The sequence below is a fragment of the Pocillopora damicornis genome, chromosome 12 (genome assembly GCF_964200805.1).
Source record: "Pocillopora damicornis chromosome 12, jaPocDami1.2, whole genome shotgun sequence".
Classification (NCBI taxonomy): domain Eukaryota; kingdom Metazoa; phylum Cnidaria; class Anthozoa; order Scleractinia; family Pocilloporidae; genus Pocillopora; species Pocillopora damicornis.
The window spans coordinates 4,154,644-4,167,942 of NC_142681.1; the positions used below are offsets into that span (position 1 = coordinate 4,154,644).

Here is a 13,299-nt window from a genome sequence, read left to right on the forward strand (position 1 = left end):
CTTAAGTGTGGTAATTTTAAGCAATTTAAAAGTGGTGATTCTAAGGATGATAAAAAAAAAGAGACCGTTTTAGTGAGTCTTAACTCAGAGCTAATTTGAAGGAAATTTCATGGTGTGAATTTAAACGGTAACTTACAGTTAAGAGAAAAGTTTTAGCCACCCGTCATAGGAAGAGGAAAGAGAGCAAGTGTAATTTAAAGTTTAACTTTTTTCAGCGATATTTCATAAGGGGCTCTGAATGGTTGTCTGTGGCAGATCTTTGAAAAGCCGACAAAAGGCACGCGACAAAAAAGCCGGATAAAAAAAAAACTGGCACATTACGGATAAAACCTAACAGCTTTTCCTCAATCGACTGGTAAAAGCCCTCGCATTGAAGCGATTTCCGGCCCTAAGAAAAGCGTTAATTGGTCAAAGTTAAACTTCGAGTTTGTATTTTGAGTCCACTGACTGTGTGGTTCGTTCAAAAAGGATGCAGATTTATGTTTTCATTTTTCCTCAGTTATTTCTGAATTATTTTCTTTGGCGAAAAAAAAAGGATGTACATGTAAACGAGTGCTTATAAAAGGAACACTTGCGATCTAGCCCATGAACTTTCAAGTGAAGGGGAAAAAGTACAAGTTCGTCCAGTGAGAAGAGATATCGGGATAAATTGTCGCATAAGCCATGAATGTAAACAAAGGAACGGATAGAAGCAGATATGTAACGAATTTAAGAAAATGAACGACACTTAAAATTAGAAAACATGTTTCGACAGTTCTTCTGTCATCTTCAGTTCTGAATAATACAAAGTTGAATTTAAAGTGTGTAACAAAATGCTGATTGGACAAACCAAACAATAGTAACAGACCGAAATGAATGCATTTACAAGAAAAGTTTTAAATTAACATGATGGTCAACATATCGTCTAATTTAAAAGATAAAAAAACCAACTTAATATCGATGTTGTTACAATGACGCTTAGCAAATTGGCGAACCCTTTTACGCGCGATAACAGAAAAAGGGCCAATGTAGGGTAATTTAAAATAAAAGTTAGTAGTAGTGTCTAAAACGGAGACCGGGTGATTGCACTCATTACGGGTGGTCGTGAGGTACCGATTGACGACCCTTTCAACCAGATAGGCTGGAAAAAGATTCTTTTTAAGGATTTCAGTGAGTTTCTTGATTTCTTCGTGGAAACCCAACCATGTGTTGTTGATCTCGCAGGCTCTATCAACAAGAGTGTGAATGAGACCCAGTTTGTAGGGATAAGGTGTAAAGCTAAAACTGATAATTAGTCAACAGGCCCGTGAAGGTTTTATTACGGTAAACACTTGTGACAGGAAAATGGCTGTCATTGCTGATTAAAACATCGAGGAATGGTATTTTGTGATCTTTTCCTTATTCCCTAGTGAACCTAATATTTGAAGGCCTGGAGTTTATGTAATTGAAAAGTAGTAGCGCATCGTTTTCCGAATAAAATAAACGAAATGCATCGTGGACATAACGGCGCCATTGTTTTGTTACACACTTTAAATTCAACTTTGTATTATTCAGAACTGAAGATGACAGAACAACTGTCAAAACCTGCTTTTCAATTTTAAAAGTGTCTTTCATTTTCTTAAAAACAAAGGAACCCTATTATTACACCCACCTGAATGCATCCTCTACTTTCAAACGGGAGGGAAGCTGTCATATTCTGACTTTGGATGTAAAGCAGGCTGTTCTGATCTTCCTCCTCATCATAAATATTGCCGAATTTCCTTTAACTGCCGTTCTGAACTTATTAGTGATAGCGGTTAAGTAGCGGTGAGTATATTTGTTCAACCGATGCTCCAGCAAAGCTGTTTGGATTACAGACCTGGCCCTAGTTGTTCAAAGGGCAGATGATGCTATCCAACGGATAAATCGCTATTCAGCGGATAAGTGCTAACTAACGGTACTGCGCTATACACGGGATAGAGTTTTATCCAGTAGATAGCGTTATCTACCCTCTAAACAACCGGGGCCTGCAGCTGGTCGGTGACACAACTAGAGCATCGTGTGCACTGCAAATGTCATCTACGCTTATGTCGGGTATTCTTTGTGAAACTTCTGTTATCCACCTGACTCTTATTAGTGGGGAACGATATCTTATACGATACCGTTCTTAGGATTATTTTAAAAACCCACCTAAGTAATATCTCTATCGAGCCAAGAGTGGTGGTGTCATTCTTCTCTCTTTTATTTGAGTTTCAACTGGATAGTGGCGCAACATGCAATTTGATTCCCGCAAAGTTTCTTAGATCTAAAGCCGAACTGTTTCCCACGCGGAAATTACTCACAATGTATAACAACACAATCATGAAACCTCTTAGAACGTGCACTGTGGCAGTATCTAACCCCAAGAATTCCAAAACGCATTAGATCGAATTTGATGTCGTGGACGATGACTTGTCAACACCGATTTCAGGAAATCCAACGATGCAGCAGATCGATTTGGTCAGCAACACCAAAATGTTATGACCGTCAACACTGAGGTTCAGCGCGGTAGTCAGGGCCCCCTTTCGATGGAAGAAGTCTTAAAGGAGTACCCAGATGTGTTTCAAGGCACTGAAAAACTGAAGGGGCAGTATAAGCTGGAAATTGAAGAGAATGCTAAGCCAGTGGTCCATGCTGCTAGACGAGTACCTGACGCGCTCAAGGGAAAGCTGAAACGAGAGTTGGAACAGTTGCAGAGTCTCGGGATCATAGAAAAAGTCATAGAGCCTACCCCTTGGGTTTCGAGCCTCGTTATCGTGCAAAAACCTAATGGACAGATTCGTGTTTGCCTGGACCCTAAGGACCTCAACAAAGTTCTTATGAAGAGCCACTACCCATCTCCGACAGTTGAAGACATTCTACCTGAGCTTACCAGGGCTAAAGTGTTTTCCACTGTGGACGCAAAGAACGGTTTTTGGCACGTTGAACTTGACGATGACAGTTCATGCTTAACAAGATTCAATTCTCCCTTTGGAAGATTTTGCCGGCGTCGCCTGCCCTTTGGTCTTTGTTCGGCCCCGGAGGAGTTTCAACGAAGGCTTAACCACGCACTTGACGGCTTGACGGGTGTGTTAACCATTCATGATGATATCTTGATTTTTGGCGAGGGGTCTACAGTGGAAGAAGCACTGACAGATCATGACAACAATTTCCACTCCTTAATGCGGAGGTGCCGGGAGCAGAACATTAAGGTGAACAAAGACAAGGTGAATCTGCGACGCGAAGAAGTCCCATTTATGGGTCATGTGATATCAGAGAAGGGTCTTCAAGCAGATCCCGCAAAAGTTAAGGCGGTGTTGGAAATACCCACGCCAACTGACGTGGCCAGTGTACAAAGGTTTATTGGATTCACAAATTATCTGAGCAAGTTCTTGCCTCGACTAAGTGATGCATTGGAGCCACTCCGTAAGCTCACTTCACCAGATGTAGAATGTTTCTGGACTGACATACATGACAGTGCTGTCCGACAAGTGAAGCTGCCGGTCACAAAAGCACCAGTCCTCAAATTTTTCGACTCGACAGAGAGCCTCACCTTACAGTGCGATGCATCAGATAAAGGACTGGGTGCCAACCTACTTCAGAAGGGTCAGCCTCTTGCCTATGTGAGCCGTGCGCTAACTGATGCAGAGTCTCGGTACGCCCAGATTGAGAAGGAGCCTTTGGCTGTTGTTTACGGTTTGGAAACGTTTCATACTAACACTTACGGTAGAGAAGTGTTTGTGGAATCAGACCACAAGCCCCACTGCATCGAGCTCTGAAGAGGCTTCAGCGCATGCTCATGCGAGTTCAGTTGTACAACGTCAGCCTTGGCTACAAGAAGGGCTCCACCATGTATCTGGCCGACACCCTAAGTCGGGCTTATTTACCTTACGATGGAAGCCAGGATGTCGCTTCAGAGATTGAGAGCATCAACATGATGCAGCACATCCGTTTGAAGCCGAGTACGCTTCAAGAAATTAAAGACCACGCGCAGAAGGATAACAGCCGTCTAGAGCTGATTAAAGTTATCAAGGCTGGTTGGCCTGAAACTAAAGGAGAGTTGTCTCATCTGGTGTTGCCCTTCTTTGACGTTCGTGTCGAGTTGAGCGTCTGCGATGGCATTGTCATTAGAGGTGAGTGGTGGTCCCAAAGTCGCTGCGTCGAGACATGTATCGTCTGCATTATGCTCATAGTGGAGTTGTAAGCGCCTTTTTGCTCGCTAGAGAAAGCATATACTGGCCAGGAATGAGCGGTGAAATCAAGCAGTTTATTGAAATGTGTGATGTCTGCAGGGCGTTTGACCGGAAGCAGCCTAAGGAGACTCTCATTCCTCATGAAGTGCTCGACCGGCCATGGGCAAAAGTTGGAGTTGACTTGTTCACTTACGGGGGTCGGAACTATCTCATTTGTGTTGGTTACTATTCTTCTTTCTGGGAAATCGATTCCCTTGACAAAACTACTTCGGGGGCGGTAGTACATAAGTTAAAGTCGCACTTTGCAAGGCATGGAATCCCGGAGACGTGTGTATCAGACAATGGTCCTCAGTTTACCTCGACTGAATATAAGGAATTTAGCCGCCAGTGGAACTTTGTGCATGTAACAAGTTCGCCAGCCTATCTGCAAAGAAGCGGAAAAGTAGAAGCGGCTGTTAACTCCGCTAAAAATGTTATGAGGAAGTCAAGAAAAGCCAGAACAGATCCATATCTCGCTCTCCTCGAATGCAGAAACACGCCTAGTCAGGGATTGGGCACCAGTCCAGTGCAGCAGTTGATGTGAAGGCGCACAAGAGCACAATTACCCATCATTCATAAGCTTCTCAGGCCAGTTGTTCAGCCCAAGATCTATCAGAAGCTTCTCGCCAAGAAAGAACGATGAGTCCTTTCTTACAATAGGGGTGATAAGGATCTGGGAGCACTTAGAAGTGGAGATACAGTTCGACTCGCGGATCCGAGTAAAGAAGCTGTGAAAACAAAGGTTGAAAGGTGTGTTGGAACTCGGTCCTTCGAGGTGGCTACCGAAGATGGAGCCAGATATCGTCGAAGTCGCCGTCACCTGAGGAAAACAAAGGAGGCCTGCCGGAGTTCAAGACCTACTTCTTGGTGGCTGAAGAAGGCGTTGAGCAATCGGATCAACAGTCGACATCCTTACCTGAACAAGCACAGACTGGTCATGAGCTGTCCGCGCCGTGTAAGCGGACAACTGTACCCAATGGTCGAGGGGATGCGACCAATGGGCATGCGATGGCATCTCGGCAACCGGAGCCACTTGTTCAGCCTAGTGGGTTGCCTGTGCAAGGCCCAACAACGCGATCAGGCAGAGTTGTTAAGAAGCCAGCTTATTTAAGGGATTATGTTACTGGGATGTAACCAGCGTCGAAGCTTTCTACGTTCCACAAACTTTGAACAGTTGAACTCACTTACGTTGTTTGTTCTTTTTTTCTTTTCTTTTGTTTATCTTGATTGTCTTTGTTTAATTTGTTTTTTTTATAAGGAAAAGGATGTAACAATAGGCATTGTTTAGCAGTAGCCTCGTTTGAGTGTTTAAACTAAAAGGACGGACGTTTGTAATAACAAGCCAGTTGATGTAACACTTGATGGCAGATATTAAAACGATTCCTTCGCAACTATACAGCCACAGGCTACCATATGTTGCTTAGAATGATCAGGGAGATGAAGGTGTCTAGCCACTGGTTTGGATGCGTCTTTGTCATAACGGCACGAAGGTGTTCTCGGAATCGGTCGCCTAGTCGTCTTCCCGTTTCTTCCATGTATACCCTTTTGCAATAAGTGCAAGTTATGCAATAGATGACATAGGAGGAGGTTCAGGTGAATTTATCAACGATCTTAATGGATCGCTTGGGTCCCGATATTTTCTCAACGTTTTAGATAAAAGGAGACACACATTAAGATCACGATAATAAAGGAAATGATGACAACTATAGAAGCTTTGAATTGTTTATCAAATTCTCCTTGTCAGTACCTTGCGAAATGCAAAGAGAACAGTATGGAGAATATACATATTGATGTTAGGGTGCAAAGGGTGGATTAGATCTGGGTCTATTGGCTGAACGGGAAAGTATCTAGAATGAATAGCAAAATAACCGCGGGCTGACACTAGAAGACGTGATCTAACCTTTTAGAAAGAGTATTTTACTCGATGTGGCTGCGACAGTCGTTCATGAGAATGCATTCTTTATTCTGGAAAGATCACTTTCTTGTGTTCACACGATAACCAAAACTTTCCTTACATACAAGATCTTATGTTGTAACCGCGCAACGATCTTTTTTCAGGGAGGATTGCCAGGTGAAGGAATAAAGGCAACAAAAGCTTGGTTGTTTTATTATTTTTATATCAGGAAAAAGTTCGGATATAGTCAAATTAAGTAACTATGCCTACTCAGTCGCTTACAACGAACATGAACTTTTAGGTGCCATGTTTCCTTTCCATTAAGTCCTATGATCAGAGAGGAACTCGTACCACAATCGTTAGACCTGCGTAATTGCGTAGGATATGTTTCCTCTCCATTTAAACTCTAGAAACACTAAATTCTGCCACCACCAACTCCCGCAGAATGTAAAACTTGGCGAACCAAAGATGGAGGTTGCTGTGTGTTTCCATTCCTTTACAACGGGGAAAATCGGCACTCGTGCGTAGTTGACAAGCTCTTCGGGCTGTGGTGCTCCATTACGGATAACTTTGATGTTGACAAGACTCGAGGTGTGTGTGAGGGTAAGTTATTGTTATTCAAGATACTTATCTATGTCTTTAGTTAAGGTAACGTCATTCGCATGGCGCGAGTACAAACAAGAGTCGTAAGTCACTCATTCGTTCTGTCTTGCTGCGTCAAAATGTACCATTAACTTAACTATAGGGATTTTGCAAGTTTACAGAGCTGTTGGTAAGCACTAAGTGAAAAAAACAAAAGCCTTAATGCATTTTCTGCATACAAGGTATATATATCATCAAATAGAGAAGACTGCTAGAATGAAACATTACATCAAGGGTTGTTAAACTCGTCCAACTAGATGATTATTAGGGATATGCGTCAGTCCAAAAGATTCAGAACAAGCTGTTCGGAAAGTGATAATTAGTCCTCTATGTTATCCTCTGATCCCACATAGTAAGCATGGAACTGTTTACATATTCCCAGATTTCAAATTCACCTTCACAACTCTTGGTGCGGTGGGTTCGAATGGGCCAACAGGCACATCTGGATATAAAGGCACAACATTGCAAGGGAAGATTAGAATTGAAAACGGCATCCAATTATGGACTGTACCCTTAGGTGGATCTTATGTCATAGAAGCCTGGGGAGCATCCGGATCTGAAGGCCGCCAATCTGATGAGGTGTCAGCGGTCACAAGACCAGGAGGGAAAGGCGCTTATGTAAAAGGAACTTTCAATCTCACCCGAGGAAAGGAACTCAAAATTCTCGTTGGACAAAGTGGCAGCAGGGGGAAAACTGGTTCACTGTTACCGGGAGGAGGAGGAGGGGGAACGTTTATCACTTCTTTAGCAGACGCTCCATTGATTATTGCCGGTGGAGGGGGAGGAGGTGTTGCGCAGCCAGAAAATTTCCATGAAGGGGATTCAGGCCAGACCACACGGAATGGGTCACAGGCAGGAGGCGCTGACGGATATGGGGGAAACCTTTACGAAAAGGGCTCCCCGTCAGCTTCATTTGAATGTGGAGCGGGAGGTGGCTTGAACGGGGATGGGAAGTCTGGCCAGATCGATGAAGGGGGAAAAGGATTTATAAACGGAGGGAAAGGAGGGAACTCCCCCATTGGAGGCCATGGAGGGTTTGGGGGAGGTGGTGCAGCATGGCTTTATCCCGGGGCAGGGGGTGGGTACTCGGGCGGGGGTGTCGTGAAGGATAAGAACGAAACAATCGCTGGCGGGGGAGGGTCTTTTAACACAGGTGCTAACCCGAAGAAGGAAGAAGGATTGGGAGGGGATGGGAAGGTGATAATTCAACTTCTCGAGGCTGATAAAGAATTTGTATAGTAACATTACCAACGCTTGTTCCGAGAGAAAAACATGGAAAGTTTCACCTCAAATATAATTTTAACTTGAGGTTCGTGTAAAGTGTAGTGCTGTAAAATATAAAAAAGCCAAAATGCTACAAATAACAAATTTGAGAGGAATTCAAGATTATTGTACCAGAAGCACCGTTGCTTACTAATTGTTCAAACACAAAGAAATCTATCAGGGAGATTGGGAAAAAATATCGCTATAGTCGCCCCTCTCATTGCTGCTGCTTTTGCTCAAGCATCTCGCAGGTACAGTTCTCTCGAAATCCGAGAGACTTGATCCAGCCCGCTTTGCTAGCAGAAGGTGTTCAAGGGGTTTGGCACGAGGAAATAAGCCAGACTGCTCACAGACATCCCACAGCTTTCGCGAGAAGCTTGCCAAATATGAGTGAAACAATGCCAAAGAGAGAAATCCAGCTGTAGCAACTCATATTGTAAGAAACCCGAAGATAAACATTCATAGAGAGAGATGTTTTTCGCCTTGTCACGAGCGTGGTACGAAGGAAAAATTCTGAGTCCCCATGAGGAATCGAACCTTAAAACTTTCGAATTCCGCGCTCCAATGCTCTAAAAAGTAAAGGGTCTTAGGTTCGTTTGCCTCATGGGGACTCAGAGTTTATTCTTTGGTCCACGCTCGTGACAAGACGAAAAACATCTTTTTTGTTTATTTCTTAACCGAGCTCAGAACTAACCATCTCTCTTATTTTATTTATGAACATTTATGTTTAGCTAAAGCACACAAAACGATTGAACAAACAGGAAAACATCTGACTGGTAATAAACTACAAATTAAAAAGTCTAAAAAGAATCAGATCAATCATGTAGCCAAAAAGTAATAAACGGTGACAAAAAGCAAATGTTGACTTCTCTCTGTGTACTTTATTTAAAACTTATTTCCTTTTAGTTACTACCGATGTTCTATCTGGAAGCAAAAAACAGAACTGCAATTTCTATCATGTTTGTGTTTCAAGCAATTTTGTTCGTATTTCTGCAATCGGGAAGAAGCGAAGTGATTAAGAGATCGGCGTTTTTTAACACAGATGAGAACGTCAAACTTGAGTCAAAAGAAATAATCAGCCGCCAAACTAGCCGAAGTGTCCTATCTTGCTCGCAAAAATGTTTATCGGAACCACTCTGCCTTGTATTCAATTACGGCTCTTCTTCAGTGAACCGAGGAATCTGTGAGTTATATAAAACATCCAGCGATGGTTTGAAACTAATCCATGAACCCGGATGGCTTTGTGGGCATTTTCACGGACCCAAGAAAGTATTTAAAGGTGAGTTGGCCTACTGATGACTCGTAAGAGTGACTAGCCTCTAATTTCTCCTTACAATATCACCCCTAAATCACACATTAAGGTCACGAGAATAAAGAAAATGATAACAAGTATAGAAGCTTTGGATTTTTTATCAAATTCACCTTGCCAGCACCTTGGGAAATGTAAAGAGAACAGTATGGAGAATATACATACTGATGTTAGGGTGCAAAGGGTGAAACAGATCTGGGCCTATTGGCTGAACGGGAAAGTGTCTAGAATGAATAGCAAAATAACCGCGGGCTGACACTGGAAGACGCGATCTAACCTTTTGGAAAGAGTATTTTACTCGATGTGGCTGTGACAGCCGTTCATAAGAATGTGTTCTTTATTCTGGAAAGATCACTTTCTTGTGTTCACATGATAACCAGAACTTTCCTTACATACAAGATCTTATGTTCTAACCACGCAACGATCTTTTTTCAGTGAGGGTTGCCAGGTGAAGGAATAAAGTCAACAAAGCTTAGTTGTTTTATTATTTTTATATCAGGAAAAAGTTCGGATATAGTCAAATTAAGTAACTATGCCAACTCAGTCGCTTACAACAAATATGAACTTTTGGGTGCCATGTTTCCTTTCCATTAAGACTTATGATCAGAGAGGAACTCATACCACCATCCTTAGACCTGCGTAATTGCGTAGGATATGTTTCCTCTCCATTTAAACTCTAAAAACACTAAATTCTGCCACCACCAACTCCCGCAGAATGTAAAACTTGGCGAACCAAAGATAGAGGTTGCTGTGTGTTTCCATTCCTTTACAACGGGGAAAATCGGCACTCGTGCGTAGTTGACAAGCTCTTGGGGCTGTGGTGCTCCACCACGGATAACTTTGATGTTGACAAGACTCGAGGTGTGTGTGAGGGTAAGTTATTGTTATTCAAGATACTTATCTATGTCTTTAGTTAAGGTAGCTTCATTCGCATGGCGCGAGTACAAACAAGAGTCGTAAGCCACTCATTCGTTCTGTCTTGCTGTGTCAAAATGTACCATTAAGAATAACTATAGGGATTTTGCTAGTTTGCAGAGCTGTTGGTAAGCACTAAGTGAAATAAAACAAAAGCCTTGATGCATTTGCTGCATACAAGGTAGATATATCATCAAATAGAGAAGACTGCTAGAATGAAACATTACATCAAGGGTTGTTAAACTCGTCCAACTAGATAATTCTTAGGGATATGCGTCAGTCCAAAAGATTCAGAACAAGCTGTTCGGAAAGTGATAATTAGTCCTCTATGTTATCCTCTGATCCCACATAGTAAGCATGGAACTGTTTACATATTCTCAGATTTCAAATTCACCTTCACAACTCTTGGTGCGGTGGGTTCGAATGGGCCAACAGGTACATCTGGATATAAAGGCACAACATTGCAAGGGAAGGTTAGAATTGAAAACGGCATCCAATTATGGACTGTACCCTTAAGTGGATCTTACGTCATAGAAGCCTGGGGAGCATCCGGAGCTGAAGGCCGCCAATCTGATAAGGTGTCAGCGGTCACAAGACCAGGAGGAAAAGGCGCTTATGTAAAAGGAACTTTCAATCTCACCCGTGGAAAAGAACTAAAAATTCTCGTTGGACAAAGAGGCAGCAGGGGGAAAACTGGTTCACCGTTACCGGGAGGAGGAGGAGGGGGAACGTTTATCACTTCTTCAGCAGACGCTCCATTGATTATTGCTGGTGGAGGGGGAGGAGGCGTTGCGCAGTCAGGAAATTTACATGAAGGGGATCCAGGCCAGACCACACGGAATGGGTCACAGGCAGGAGGCGCTGACGGATATGGGGGAAGCCTTTACGAAAAGGGCTCCCCGTCAGCCTCATTTGAATGTGGAGCGGGAGGTGGCTTGAACGAAGATGGGAGGTCTGGCCGGATCGATGAAGGGGGAAAAGGATTTATAAACGGAGGGAAAGGGGGGAACTCCCCCAATAAAGGCCATGGAGGGTTTGGGGGAGGTGGTGCAGCATGGCTTTATCCCGGGGCAGGGGGTGGGTATTCAGGCGGGGGCGTTGTGAAGGAGAAAGAAGAAACCATCGCTGGCGGAGGAGGGTCTTTTAACACGGGTGCTAACCCGAAGAAGGAGGGAGGATTGGCAGGGGATGGGAAGGTGATCATCACACTTCTGGAGGCTGGTGATGAATTCGTATAGTAGCATTACAATGCTATCATATAAAGAGAGTTTCACCTCAAATAAAAAATTATAATTTCTTGCGATTCCGTGTCAGTAGCAGCTTGTGATGTTTTTCTGTAATTGTTAAGTTGAACTGACACCGCTGAGGCTGTGCTTGAAGTATGATTTGGGTTGTATGGGTAAGACAATCATTGAGGATAATTTCAAAATTAATATTGATTCTTCAAGTTAACGAGGTTCTCACAAGAACATTAAAGTTTCCAAAGGGTCTTGATATTAGCAGGCAAGTCAAGAATTTGAAGAAAGCGACTAAAGTCGTCAGTCTGTAATACATGTTTCGACAGAAACTTCTGTCATCTTCAGTTAATGTGCAAAGCGTCGGAAGTTGAATTTATAGTAAGTAGACAAATGCTAATTATGATAAATGATGACAACAAGAAAAGAGGTAAAGCATGAAAGTGTGAGAATTTGATGAATAGTTTTAGATTTACATGATGTAATTGTTGATTCAAGAATGGTTGTTCTCTTTGAATATGAATAGCCTCTTTTATCTTAAGTTGAAAACCGTTACATGCGTGATTCAAAACATGGGAGCTAACCGCTGAACACAAAGCGCGACAATGTGCAGAATCTTGCAGATGCTTTGAAAACGTGAGAGGCCCTGTCACTGACTAAGTGCTCTCTGACACGTGTGGAAAAATGCTGGCACGTTTCACCGACGTAACAGGCATTGTCACCATTTATCATAATTAGCATTTGTTTACTTACTATAAATTCAACTTCCAACGCTTTGTAAAGATGACAGAAGTTTCTGTCGAAACATGTATTACAGACTCAAAACTTTTGTCGCTTTCTTCAAACATCAAAGTTGCTGATAAACTGTACTGCTGTCAAAGAATAAAAAAATCTGTAAAAAACGATTAGAGAAGGATTCCTTCCAATAATGATTATTGTATCACAAGCAACGAAGGGAGATAAAGGAGATGAAAGGGAGATAAAAGTAAACAATTAAAATAGATATGTTCATTTTCGGTCGAAAGTTCGTTCATTCTCGTGAACGAAAGAAGACACACGTTTATTCTGTAAACGCGGAGCACAGGTTAGACTGTATAGCCGATTTCTCCTGTGCAGTGTCAGACAGTTTGGCCTCGCAATTCTTTTTTCTTCGAGTCCTCAAGAGGAAAAAAGACTCAGCGCTGCTTGATCAATGTCAGGTTGAGGAAGCCCCACTTCACTTTTTTTAATTTTTTATTGTGAATAATCACTATTTGCGCAGATTCTTAACATCCATCGACAAATGTCCACTTCGGTGAAAACTTTTTCCTGGTTGCTTGACTTTTTCCCAAAAAGGTTCATTTAACTGCAGTTCAAATTTACTGTCAGTTCGTACCCCGTAGCCTGCCGATTTCACGTCCACAAGGATAACAGTCTTTGTGTTAACATTAAATTCAAGATGAGCGAGAGCTTAGCTGTTGTATGGAAATATGGTCGTGTATTTGTCCTTGGACATTATATGTTCCGCGTAACTCACAGTTTTCCTCGCTCTCGGAAAACTGTTCGCGTCTCGGAACAGATTATGTCCGCGGCCAAATATCCGAGCTTATTTTCGAGCCAAATAAAGGCTATTGTTTAAATATACAACGGGGATCGAAACGCGAAAAGGCTATAAAATAATATAGAAATTTGGCTGAAAGTCACACACCAGAATGTTTTAGAAAAATCACCTTGATTCGGAATGAGATATGAAATTCAATCCTTACTTTGGTGCCACAAACTTGACAATGACACAACATGACAATGTTGCTCTATTAACCACACAGTTGTTGAAAACGTCATCAACAGCTCAAT

The 13,299-nt window shown here is 42.5% G+C and overlaps 1 protein-coding gene across 2 annotated transcripts; it reads left to right on the top strand.

The window, feature by feature from the left end:
- Positions 1-8,915: 8,915 nt before the first annotated feature.
- Positions 8,916-11,531, top strand: LOC149036134 (uncharacterized). 2 transcript variants are annotated; one of them, XM_089188663.1, is made up of 3 exons: positions 8,916-9,286; positions 10,031-10,189; positions 10,613-11,531. In XM_089188663.1, the coding sequence occupies exons 1-3, from the start codon at positions 8,923-8,925 to the stop codon at positions 11,467-11,469; spliced, it is 1,380 nt and encodes a 459-aa protein (XP_089044789.1). In that variant the 5' UTR covers positions 8,916-8,922; the 3' UTR covers positions 11,470-11,531. The 2 variants fall into 2 exon arrangements, with proteins under 2 accessions (XP_089044789.1, XP_089044790.1); XM_089188664.1 differs by having other exon boundaries at positions 10,031-10,177.
- The last annotated feature ends 1,768 nt before the right edge of the window (positions 11,532-13,299 follow it).

What these genes read in the sequence shown, in the direction of transcription:
- LOC149036134 (XM_089188663.1), top strand. Translation starts at nt 8,923, where the DNA reads ATGTTCTATCTGGAAGCAAAAAACAGAACTGCAATTTCTATCATGTTT. An exon ending in ACCCAAGAAAGTATTTAAAG is followed by an intron (nt 9,287 to 10,030) that starts GTGAGTTGGCCT and finishes CAACTCCCGCAG; the next exon opens with AATGTAAAACTTGGCGAACC. An exon ending in GACTCGAGGTGTGTGTGAGG is followed by an intron (nt 10,190 to 10,612) that starts GTAAGTTATTGT and finishes ACATATTCTCAG; the next exon opens with ATTTCAAATTCACCTTCACA.